Below are 12,328 nucleotides of genomic sequence, written 5' to 3'. Positions count from 1 at the left end.
CAGCAGGGACAGGATGTGCCAGAGCCCAGACACCAATGTCCTGACTCCACCTTCCTGATCATAGTCAGGGCCAGGTAGAGATCATGGACCCAGGCCAGACTCCTGGGAGCTGCTACAGCAAACTAAAACCCTTAACCATCATTCGAGAATGTGTCAGGGCTACCGGGGTCAAGTTCTGCATTCGCATCATGAACCGTGACTCGGGGCACTCTGTGGGTGACTCACCGGCCCAAGTGAGGTCAAGGAGGCTGCACTGGCTGTGTCTGAGTGAGGCAGGAGCCACAGTCTGAAGCCGGACACATGTATGCCTGCTGATGACCCACAAGGACAGAAGTGCCCTCAAAGACCAAAGCTGCCCGAGCCCCTCAAGAAGAGGCGGGACTAAGGCATGCAAAATTCAGCACCAAACGTTTAAGTACTAAAGAAACAATACTGCTCTGTGAAAAGGTAGAAGTGTGTGCTTGGACCAACTCCAAGTGTGGTTGCCTCAAATAAAGTAAAGAACAGAACTGTGGAGACAGAGTCCTGGTGAGCCTGATACATTCTTCATTCTCGCCATTCCGACCCCCTGAGAGGAAGCCCATGTGCACTAAGGACACGGTGCCGAGCTCCATGCCGCGTGCAGGCCAGAGTGTCCTTAGTTGTGGGACATCAATCCTCCCGGGGTCAGTTACTGTAAGACTGAAAGTGAGGGGGAAAATTGAGTCATAAAACATGCCAGGGTTCAGAAGCTGGGAGGCTTCACTTTGGAAGTTCGAACGTGTCATTGGTCCTGATAATTTTTGTTCTAAAGGACAAATCAAAGGACCTCTGGTCACCGAAGCTTTGGGCTTTGTACTTTGCAAAGTGTGTTGACTTTCTCTGATGTTCGAGATCCAGGGTGTCTCTTCCGATCCCAGAGATGTCTAGGGACCCCTCTTGGGCTGGGGCATTGGGCTTGGGCACTGCAGAGCTTTGTGCTGGCTCAGGGCAAGAGGACGTCTGGCTCTTGGCCACCTGAAGATGGTGTTCTTCCATCTTTTGTGACACACCAGGTGCCCCCTGGCCTCCCCTAGGAGTGGGTCTCTGGGACTCCCTACTTGCACGTGTGGTAGGTGCCACTGCCGTTGAGTTGTTTGTGGGCTGTGTCAAGTTGTGGGGTGCCATCCCGCCAGGCTGGGCCTGTGTGGGGCACGCCTGCCTCTCTGGGCAGACAGGTGCTTGTTTATCCTCCGTGTGAACGCTGTGTGGCTCAGAGGGGTCCTCTACAGTCCACACCCGCTGCCCTGGTGGATGTTCTGGACCTTTCTCAGCGTGTTGGAAAGAAATCTCGTCAGTGGTTCCCACGTCACTCCCCAGCACGCCATCCTGGGGCTGTGTCGGAGCCTCTCCAGAGCCGTACACCGCTGTTCTCTGGCTCGAAGGAGGTACTCCCTTCTGGACAGGACCCTTCATACCTGCAGGCCCCGGGACTTCCTCCTCTCTGCTTGCCAGGCCTGCACCTGGCTGTGGCTTCTCCTTGGGCTTGATTTTCTCTGGGTTCGGAGAAGCTACTCCCTTCTGTGTGTGGGGTGCAGGCAGCAGGTGTCCCTGCAGGTCAGGACACTTCTGAGGTGCCCTGTTCACCTGCTGCCCTTCTGCTTCTATTGACGGCACTGAGGGAAACTGATGGGAAACCCCGCTACCAAGTGGGAGCTGCCTTTCAGACATGACATGCTTCTCATCCTTGGCCTTTTGCTTCTCAGAAGATGATGGCGGCTTGTCCAAACTGGGGCGTGGAGGCCCCTCTACGCCACTTCCCTGTGGTGTGGGGTGATTTGAGGTTGCAACTGAGGGCCTTGTGTTATTACGCCAACGACCTGCTTGTGCAGTATTTCCGCTTCCAACTGCAGCGTTCACTTTGCTTGCTGCTGGTTCTGTGGAAACCCCCAAACCGGGCTCATCGGGCATGAGTAGGAGGCCAGCCTCCTCCTGCGGAAGAGCGGTCAGCAATTCCAAGGTCGCAGGCCGGTGCTGCCCCAAGTCTTTGCAGATGCCACCCTCCGCTGCTCTGCTGCTGGGGTGCCTCAAGGGCCCTCCTGGTGACAAGAAGAGGTGGGGTTGGGATTCATGACAGAGATCTTCTGCTACAAGACTATGACTTGTCGGAAAGCAGCTGAATTCCCCCTTGGACAAAGCGTTCTGCTTTTCAGGAGTACATTTTTCGGGCTTGATGGCGTTACCTGGTGCTAGTGCTGTGTGACTCTTGGTGACCCCTGTAGCCATCCCCCGTCCTGGGGCTTCGAAACTTGGTGTTGGGTCTTCATTTAAGGAGACTGGTCTGCTCGTACCTAGATCATGGCTGGTGCTCCCTTCAGCCATCTTTTGGGTCTGGACGGACTCAGTTAACGATGGTCCCCTGCGTTCTTCCTGCTCACACGGGATGTCCTTGTGCACTGTGGTCACATGCTCAGGCCTTGTCCAACTCCCGGTCGGTGCCACTTGCACTGTTGGGACTCCCGTGGAGTTTCCCTGGTTGGGAGACGGCACAGGCTGATTGCCAGGAGCAGAGTGGCGATTTCCCGAAGCCGCAGAACAATGTGATGGGGTGTCCTCAGCACGGACCAGCATTTCCTCTGATTCTGGCAACTGATGCTTCTCGTAACTGAGTTTAGAAACATCCTTTCCTGAAGTATCCTCACGATGCTTGAGTGTGTTTGAATTCCCAGAGCCGTGCTGGCCTCCCTTTCCTCCCGCGGGACTCCGTGGTTCCAGTGTCGGAGCTGCTCCTGGGATGTCACGCCCCACGCTGGCGGCACCCCCGAGAGGCGGCGTGAGACTTGGGTCCGCCGTGGAGTGCCGCCCGGCAGGCGAGCCGGGTCTCCCGGGAGCCCCCGCGGGCTCGCTCACTCCCTCGGCAGCCCCGGCGGTGCTTCCACGCTCTGTGGTCGCGGGACACCGCGCGCGTGTGTGTTCAGCCGCATTCTCACCTCCCAGAACCCGAGACCGCTGGTCGTCCCTCTCTGAGGTCTCCCGCCGGGTGGCAGGAGGGAGTGGCATGTCGTGCACCACCGGGAGTCTGACGGTTATCTGGGGAGGCTCGAAGGCCTGCTGTGTGCGCCGGGCAGCCTGGGCTGGGGGCACGCTGAGCGGCGGGATGTGTCCTGGTGCTTTCGGTTCTGGCACAGCCTTCTGGATGGCAAACAGGGGGTCTGGTTCTGAGTCCGGACTCACTCCTTCTTCATCATCCTCTGAAACGCAAACCATCAGGTCCACCCGAGGGGCCTCCTCTGTCCCCTCAGCAGCAGGTCCAGGGCAGAGGCCTGTTCTTGCCCCCTTCGCCCCCTGGGTGTCATCTGCGGGGCCACCTGCCTGGAGGCCCGCCACCCTGTCACTGTCTGCCGCCCCAGCGTGCCCTGGGCTGGCTGGTCTGAGTGAGGAGAAGCTGGGTTCCAAGCCAGGAAGGGCCTCGCCCCTTTGGGAGGCAGGGGAGGGGGCTGGCTCAGGGAGGCACTCAGGCCCGGCACCGAGGGACCCTGTCTGCAGGCTGGGAGCCGCGGCCTGTGGTGTCAAGGACTGTGAGGGCCCCCCAGTAAGCAGCTCCTTTCCTGGTGTTTTGTTCTCACAGGAAAGCCTGCCTGACTCTTTTGGGGGCATGGGCCCCAGATCCAAGTGTTTGACTTTGGTGCAGTGGGCCAGCCAGCTGCGGGGGCCGCACACGACGGTGGCGACGCTGAAGGCTGGCACGGGCTCCGCGGAGCAGGCCAGGAAGCGAGCAGGGGGCATCCCGATGCACGTGCTGGCCACGGCGGCCGTGCGGAGCACGCGGGCCTCGGGCTTGTGCGCTTTCTTCCTCTGCAGGTTCTTCTTCTTTCTCTCCTCCGTGTGGAGCAGCAGCACGCTGGCCTCCGAGCAAAGACAGCTGCTCTGCTCAAACTTCTCCCGCAGCTTGGACAGGACCGAGCTCTTCTTGCCCATGATCTTCGGCAGGAGGCCCCCGGCGGCTTTGGGCCTCTCTGCCGGAGGCTTCTCACGGAGCCTCTTCTCCTCAGCCTCCTTCTCCTCTGCGGCCAGAAACTTCTTTAGAATGTTTTTCACAGTGTTTTTCCCGGCAGGGAGGCCCCACCGCGGCTTGCCACCCCCGAGGGGCCCTTGGCCTCGTGCCGAACTGCCCGCCCCTTCCCTGGTCTTCTCCAGGAGCTTGTTGATGGTGGCGCTCACCAAGCTCCTGCTGGGACCTTGTTTGTCCTTGAAAATCAGCCTTCCCACCTCCCGGGTCTTCTTGAGGCAGGGCTCCCGGCCGGTGCCCATGAACTTGGCCTGCAGGAGCTGGAAACGTGTGGGTCGCTGGCTGGCATCTTGGGGTTCCGGCTTCCAGCTGAGCTGGCTGTCCCCACGCCTTGCCTTCCCGGTAGAAGGCAGCCACCGGGACCCGTCTTCGTGGTGGGCGAGGTAGAGCAGCAGGCTGCTGAGGATGGCATGGACAGCTGGGCTGCAGGTCACCTTGCTGGCCTTCTTTTTCAGGGCTTGGGCATCAATAGGTGTCTTATTGATGCAAATCTTGACACTCCTGGGGCTGTAGGGAGAAAGCAACAACAACAGTCACAGGTTTTATTAACGGTTTTCCCAAACATTTCTTATGGAACAATCCCATTTTAAATACCCAAGGAGTCCACAAGGAAGCACAGAGCAGCGGGGCCAGAGATTGGCATTCCAGTGCCTCTCCACCAATAACTCAGAGAGAGCAGGGCTCCCGTCGCCTCTGCGGGTGACTGTTCCCCTCTCTGTCAAACAGCAACTCTTTCTTTCTTTCTTTCTTTCTTTCTTTCTTTCTTTCTTTCTTTCTTTCTTTCTTTCTTTCTTTCTTTCTTTTTCTCTCCTTCCTTCCTTCCTTCCTCCCTCCCTCCCTTTCTTTCTTTTTTTCTTTCTTTCCTTTCTTTCTTTTTCAAACTTAATCAGTAGGCTTTTTATTAGTGATAACATTGATACTGTGACCGTGAAATGTTTTACATTTGTGGTAAAGCAAAGTATATAAATGAACATTTTAATGTTAACAAATAACAATTATGTCTGACCTAATATCCTCCTAAGAGCTTTGGATAGTCGACATTAAATAGTTTTGTGAAAGCAGTTTGGAAAGCTACTTTGCATGCAAAAGGTATTAAAAGTTTTTTATAAAGGACACTATTTTACATGTATAAATGAGGAAAAAGCAAGCATAAAGAATTTATATTCTTGGCCCTGGCCAGCTGGCTCAATAGATTGAGCTTTGGCCTGGCCTGAGGCTGTCTTGGGTTCGATCCCCAGTCAGGGTACACATGAGAAGTGACCATCTGCTTCTCTTCCCCTCTCTCTCCCCCTTTTCTCCCTCTTCCCCTCCTGCAGCCAGTGGCTCGATGTTTGAGCACCTGCCACAGGCGTTGAGGATAGCTCAGTTGATTGAGTATGAGCCTTAGACAGGGATTGTTGGGTGGATCCCAGTTGGGGCGCATGTAGGAGTCGGTCTATCTCCTCTCTTTTTACTTAAAAAAAAAAAAGAATTTAAATTCTCTGTGTGGGTCTGTGTGTATCTTTAACTTGCCATTTAAAAAATGAAGTGAACATTGCAGTTATATTATGACTCAATTCCAGACCGACCCTCTGAGAGCAATCAGTAAGACCACCGGCCTCGGCGGGTAGGAAGCAGACTCAGCTTTGGGGTGGTGGTCATTGGGGCGAAACCCCTGGGAGCGGGTGGTGAACCCAGAGCAGGAGGGGTGGCTTTGCTACAGAGTGGAGGAGAAGGAATCTGGGGCACTACTGGGACCTGCCTTCCCGAACCCCTTTGAAAACGCTCCCAGAGAAACCTTGAGGCTGAGGGAGGCCACTGCCATCAGCCAAGCCGTTTTATCCCTGTGAGACCCTCATCAGCAAGGCTGCCATGATTCCTTCACCCCAGCCCAGCTACTGACAGGCCGTGACCTCACAGCTCTCTTGAGGGTGGGGGCCTTTGATATATGACGGGGCTTCTCAGACCCCATCCAGGCTGAGAGAACCCCTCCTGAGCAGCCTGGCCTGGAGGGGTTGTCTGACAACCACACTGTCAAAGCCAGTTTTCTTTCTGGTGGGCCAGAACTATCTCCGGCCTCTCCAGATGGTAGTTTTGTAAAGTTGCACCCAAAATTATAGCCTAACTGTTACACATTCTAGTTACTCATTCCTAGGAGATGGATCAGGATATAGAGCAAAGATAAAATACTGCATCAAAAAGTCTTCACAGTGCTATTATAATATTAAAAATTTGGAAATATCCCAAATGTCTAACACCAGGCTGCTTAAATAACAGCACATTCATATTTCTGGGAAAATAATCTGGTACAGGAAAGTGCTCGTGAGGTAAAGTTAGCAGCGTGGAAGCTGCAAAGCTGTATTGTAGATTCTGGCCCAACTTGTTTTTAAGAGATGTGCAGACACACACAGAGACTGAAAACAGCCTGGAAGGAAATATACCAACATATTTTTCTCTTTGTATTTCAATGCATTTATCTAACAAGAGAGGTCTATTTTTAGAAGCCACATACAAATATCCTTTTAAAAGAGCTTTTATGATCACTTGTGCTCTAATGTGCAGGAGAGGGGGCACCAGCAGCCCTCCCCCTCCATGCCCCCCCCAGGACACGGATGGTTCATCCAGCCTGACCCCTCACTGGGGAACCCCACCTAGTGCCTGGGCACGGATTGAAATACAGAGAATTTTGAGAGGGTGGCAAATGTAATCTTGCACTTCTGCCTCCTTAGGCTCCCTGAGAATGCATGCAGTGAATTCACACAGAAAGTGTCTGATTTAGTTATTCTCGGACACTGAGAAGACTCGTTAGAACCCAGAGCGCTGGGCGGCCCCACCGTAATTTCCAACTTAGTCTGTCTTTGAGGGGCCAAGAACTTACATTTCAAACAAGTTTCCTGAGAGGCTGATGCTGCTGCCCAGGGGCCCCAGTTTGAGAATCACTGGGATAGATTGAGATCTTTCTCAACCACGGACAATTGTGCATGTGGAGAACCAAAGCGGTGGATTAGGCTCCTGAAACAAAACCAATATCTGAACCCACTCTTAAGCCACGACGTGGTGTGAGCCAGCACGGCCTGGGAGTAACAACTTCATAAAAATCCCAGGGGTCGGCCGTGGCCGGTTGGCTCAGAGGTAGAGCGTCATTAGCTTCTCCACCCCTCCCCCTCTCCTTCTTCTGTGGGGGACCCGGGTTCGATTCCTGGCCAGGGCACATAGGAGAAGCGCCCATTTGCTTCTCCACCCCCACCCCCTCCTTCCTCTCTGTCTCTCTCTTCCCTTCCGCAGCCCAGGCTCCATTGGAGCAAAGATGGCCCGGGCGCTGGGGATGGCTCCTTGGCCTCTGCCCCAGGTGCTAGAGTGGCTCTGGTCGCGGCAGAGTGACGCCCCGGAGGGGCAGAGCATCGCCCCCTGGTGGGCAGAGCGTCGCCCCTGTTGGGCGTGCCGGGTGGATCCCGGTCGGGCGCATGCGGGAGTCTGTCTGACTGTCTCTCCCCGTTTCCAGCTTCAGAAAAATACAAAAAAAAATCCCAGGGGTCAAGGGTGCCCTCCAGCACCAACAAGGCTGGGAGGCTTGCTGTTCACAGAGAGCTGGCAGGAGGGGGAAGCCTACCTGGGAAGGTGCCAGGCTGTGTCTTCAAAACCGGTGGTGCACCCAGGCCACCCATAGACCCTGGACCTGTGTCGGGGCTTAGGGGAGGCAGATGAGCAGGCCGATTTCTGTGTTGTGTATCAGCTTTCGGTGCCTCGGGCTCTATCTGAGGAGGTTGGCATCACACTTTAGCCATTTGTGGCACCTGCATCATTGCCAAACTGCTCCCTTTTCTTGAACCCCTGGGTGGTCTACAGGGAAAGCCTCTCTCCCTTAAGATCAGGTCCCTCACTAAGGGCTGCATCAGGTTACTAGGGACCTCCTTTACCCGAGAAGGCAGGTTGTCAGCAGCCAGCACCAGGGACTCCGTGGTCCAGGCCACAGTATTAAAGGTGCTTCCTCCAGAGCCCTCAATATAAGTCCTCCAGAGGGATGGTGAGGAGCAGGGGCTGGCCCCTGTGTCTGAGTCAGTGGTTCTCAACCTTTCTAATGCCGTGACCCCGCAATACAGTTCCTCATGTTGCGGTGACCCCAAACCAAAAAATAATTTTGGTGGCTACTTCATAACTGTAATTTTTGCTACAGTTATGATTCGGAATGTAAATACCTGATATGCATTATGTATTTTCCGATGGCTTTAGGAGACCCCGCCGGGGTTGCGACCCACAGGTTGAGAACCGCTGATCTAAGTGTTGGAGTGTCGGGGGAAAGCTGTGTTTAACGCAGGTTTCCCACGACCCGAGAGCTGTCAGGCCTGGCGTTTCTGAAATAAGATGAGCGTTGTGATCGGTGGTATCATGGCCCGGTGGGTAGCCTGATTCAGTTGTGCCATTTTCCATTTTCTAGAGGTACACGGGCGGTGGGCGTCTCTGGGTGAACTCGATGGTACTCATCGGGATGCTCTGTCATGAACTTCTCTGGCTGCTTTTCCGGGGCCCGCTGGTGCGCTCTCCTGCTCCTCACCCTGACTCATCTCACTGGGTCTTGTTAGCTCCTAGATATGATATTTACCCCTCACACATGGGAAATCTACCCGTGGAGATATTCACTGACTTGCTGGAGGTCACAGGGTTAAGTGCAGAACCAGGATGTCATCAGTGTCCAGCTTCATGGACTATTGCCAGGGAACTGCCCAAGTCTCAGTGACTGGCTGGACATTTGAGATCTCACAGACACATGTCACATGTGCCTGAATCAACTCCCTGCACCATAAATCCCTCCTCCCGTTCCCCCCGCCTTGGCAAGTGTCACCTCCCACCCCCGGAGTCATCTTTGCCCCTCGTGCCCCACAGCCACTGGTGGCTGAGCTCTGCCTGCGAATGGGAGAAATCGGTTTCTACCTCCCTCTCCAACAACACAGAAACCTCCTCCACTTGCTCCAGCTCTGCTCTTGCCTGCTACTTTCTCTGCATCACGCCAGTGAAGGTCACACCCAGACAGCAGCTTCCACTGTTTCTAGAATTGAGTACTAACTTATCCCAGCGAGGCCCACCGGACCCAAGCCTCACTCTGTGCCAACTCCCCTACCCCCCGTCCCTGAGTATCGTGCCTGAGTCGCGCTATCCTGCCCTCTTTCAAGAGCTCTTCTTTCTTTCTGTGACTCTACCCCACACCTTCCCTCATCTTCCTTGCTTAGGTCTCGGCATAAATGCCACCAGTCAAGGGGATCCCCCCGGCCCCTCCTGGAGTAGCCCCCCTGCCCGCAGAATCTTTCTTTTGCAGCACTCATCACAGTCATACGGAATTCTTGACCGAATTATTTAATATCTATCTCTGCTATATTATGTGAGCCTCTTCACACAGGATCAAAACACGTAGCTCAGTGCCTGGCCCACCACGGGCCCCTGGTAAGCGTTTGTGGACTGAATCACACACCTGTGACTAAGCAATGTGCCAAGGGCCTCCTACATCATCGTTTACTTTTATCAACAAGCCCCTCATGGCGAGTGTTTTGTGAGGAGAGCCCAGATAAAGGGGGGAGGGTTACAGCAGCAGAGTCAGTGAATTTGGCACCAGTCTGCCATCCTCACTCCATGCCTTTGGGGTCTAGGACCTCAGTTTCCAGGAGGGATCTGGGAACAGCCTGGCCTCCCAAAACAAGCTTTTGGGACGAGTCTAGTCACGTTGCTGGACAAAAACCCAGCTTGGAGTCACTTGCTCACTTGGTCATTTCAATCATCTTTATGACTTCACAGGTTGAGTCATTCAGATGGCTGAAATACTTACACTGACAATGTGCTTTGGAAGCATTCAGATGTCTGAATAAAGGCCACAGGGATCAGCCATGTATGAGCTCATCTGCACTTCAAATGCTTTGCCAACAGGCTTCTGAGTTCCACAGTCTAAATAGAGCGATGAAGAATGAAGAATGGAGCTGACGTCAAATTCCTGTCAACCTCCTGTCTTGAGGGGAGGCGATCTTGTTTGAATTGGAGAATACATGAAGCTCGGTGTTGACTTTATCCATTACTCTATCATCAGTCTGTGGTACGTCGCAGTAACCAGAGACCACTTTCCACGTGCTCCAAGCCCTGGTTTCGATGCTGAACATCTGTCTGTTTTGGGGAGCGCAGTGGCACGACAGTGACACAAAAGGGGCCACGTCCTCGGTTGGCTTTGCCATATGTTCTTATGGTCCATTATCACGGACTTCCCCTATGTCAGTTAAGAGTTCTGACAGCTTAGTGCTTCTACCTCACGCAGAAGTCTTCAAGCCAGAATGACCTTGATTGCTCAGCATCCCACTAAGCCAACAGCCACCAAGAACCCAATGTCACAGAGATGCTTCAAGCTGCCTACTGGAGCCCCAGGTATAGATTACAACTGGCTTTTATCCACCAGCCCATGGGTAGAGTTTCAAAACATTCCAGTATGCTTTCATAATCACCTAAAAAATGTTTTCACTCCTGGAGAAGGTCAGGATGCTTTTCTAAAATTTATAGGCTAAAGAATAGAAGACTAACCAGAACCATAAAGTTTTTTTTTAGGTGAGCCCTGCCTTGTCAAGGTGGCCTTGGTCATGAGCTGGTGGCAGTATGAAGTAAGTGTATGATGAGGACGCTATCCTGGGACTGTAATAAGAGAATGGACATGGCACGACCACCTTCAATAAGTCATTTGTATTTAACAGCCATCATGAACTGAATACTTCTTCTTGAAGTCAGCCAGACTTGCTCCTGTGACTTTCTACTCTCGGGCTGATCTCCCTGGGCTACTCCTGCCCCAGGGTAAACACCGGATTGTTTGCAGGACAGTGGTGCAGTTCTGTGCACAATGTGCATGTCACAATAACCCTCTGAGCCATGTCCACTGTCACTACTGAGGTGGGCTCCTGCTTTCCCTGTAGGGACTCCTTGTTCTTCAGGCCCACGAGCTCAACCCATCTGGCCCTCTGACCCCATCTTATACTATGCTCCAGCTGCACTGGCCATCCAGTGTTCCCAGCTCATTCCTACCCCAGGACCTTTGCTCAAACTATTCCCTCAGCTTAGTGAAGTTTGCCCTCAGGGCTTCACATGTCCCCTCCTGAGATCACTCCCTGAGCACACAACCCACAGTGCTCTCCAGAACATCACTTGGGACAACTGTTGATGGAGCATTTACAATTCTCTGAGATTCCAGTGCAGTTTCAAACGTATTGTGTGTGGGTTTGCCTGGCTTCCCCACTAGAACATAAGTTCTGCACGGCAGGAAACTCATTTTGTTTTCTACTTTCCCCCTAGGCTGTCAGCAAAGTCTAGCCAGAGCAGGCACTCGGCAAACGCCTGTGGCAGGGCCTTGTCTGAGGCCAGGTCACTGCCAGGGGTGAGGGACGGCAGGTCTGTGTGCCTCAGGTTTCGAGCAGCACCACTCCCTGCTTGCCCACCCAGCACCTTCTTCCAGGCTCTTTCCCCAGCCTTACTCCATTTCCCGGGAGCTTCAGCCTCCTGAACTCCTGTTTCATGGCCATGCTGTGCTCTTCCCCCGTTCCACAGTCTGCCCATGCTGAGCCTTTTGGCCTGGAACAGCCACACTCTTGACAAGCTCCTATTCATCCTTCAAAACCTAGTTCAGATGCCCCTGCTCAGTGGATCCTTTTCTAGTGGCCCAACTAGTCTCATGGAGGCCTCTCTGTATCCCCCTGGAGGTTGACAATATGGACCTCTGCACCTTCAAAGTCACTGAATCAGAGCGTTCACGTATGTGTTTGTGCGGGTGAACTCTATTATAAGACTCTGTGGTCCCTTTTGGGGGCACCCACATCACTCACCAGACCAGACAGCAGCCTTGGGTGGGCAGCTGTGAGCCAGTTCGTGTTCCTGTCACAGCGATGAGCTCATAAGGCCAATTCTAATGTTGACTATTAATCACAATTTGTAAGCATCATTTTAACAGCAACCATTTTTCCTAGTAAAGCACAATAACAAATTTCTGTTGACTATTCCATACTTTTTCTGTTAGTGACTAAGTAGCTAACAGTTGAAACTATTAGTTGCCAATAAATCAGCCAGAGACCCTGAACCTCCTCATTTTCGTGGAAATAAATCTGGCTAAAAATGGTGGGTGGCCCTTTGGGCTGGGATAGCTCATGGTCACACACAGGAAGCTCACAGGCATGGCCCTGGCTATGCTGAATAAGGAAGGATCTGTCTAACCCAGGCTGACCGAGACCCCCAAACGCTGAATGCTGATCCAGGCCCTGAGATTTAATTAGTAAGCTGAGCATTCTTGAGACACTCCTCTCACACTTAATT

At 53.3% G+C, this 12,328-nt stretch overlaps 1 protein-coding gene across 1 annotated transcript; it reads right to left on the bottom strand.

Moving 5' to 3' along the window:
- Positions 1–523: 523 nt before the first annotated feature.
- On the bottom strand, positions 524–11,578 carry LOC136309284 (nascent polypeptide-associated complex subunit alpha, muscle-specific form-like). Its single transcript, XM_066237508.1, has 4 exons — positions 11,307–11,578; positions 10,744–10,859; positions 9,822–9,888; positions 524–4,534 (listed from the first exon to the last, which is right to left on the bottom strand). The coding sequence occupies exons 1-4, from the start codon at positions 11,576–11,578 to the stop codon at positions 742–744; spliced, it is 4,248 nt and encodes a 1,415-aa protein (XP_066093605.1). The 3' UTR covers positions 524–741.
- Positions 11,579–12,328: the final 750 nt, after the last annotated feature.

This window comes from Saccopteryx bilineata, chromosome 6 (genome assembly GCF_036850765.1).
Source record: "Saccopteryx bilineata isolate mSacBil1 chromosome 6, mSacBil1_pri_phased_curated, whole genome shotgun sequence".
Classification (NCBI taxonomy): domain Eukaryota; kingdom Metazoa; phylum Chordata; class Mammalia; order Chiroptera; family Emballonuridae; genus Saccopteryx; species Saccopteryx bilineata.
The sequence above is the reverse complement of the archived record's forward strand: the minus strand, read 5'-3'. Positions and strand labels throughout refer to the sequence as shown.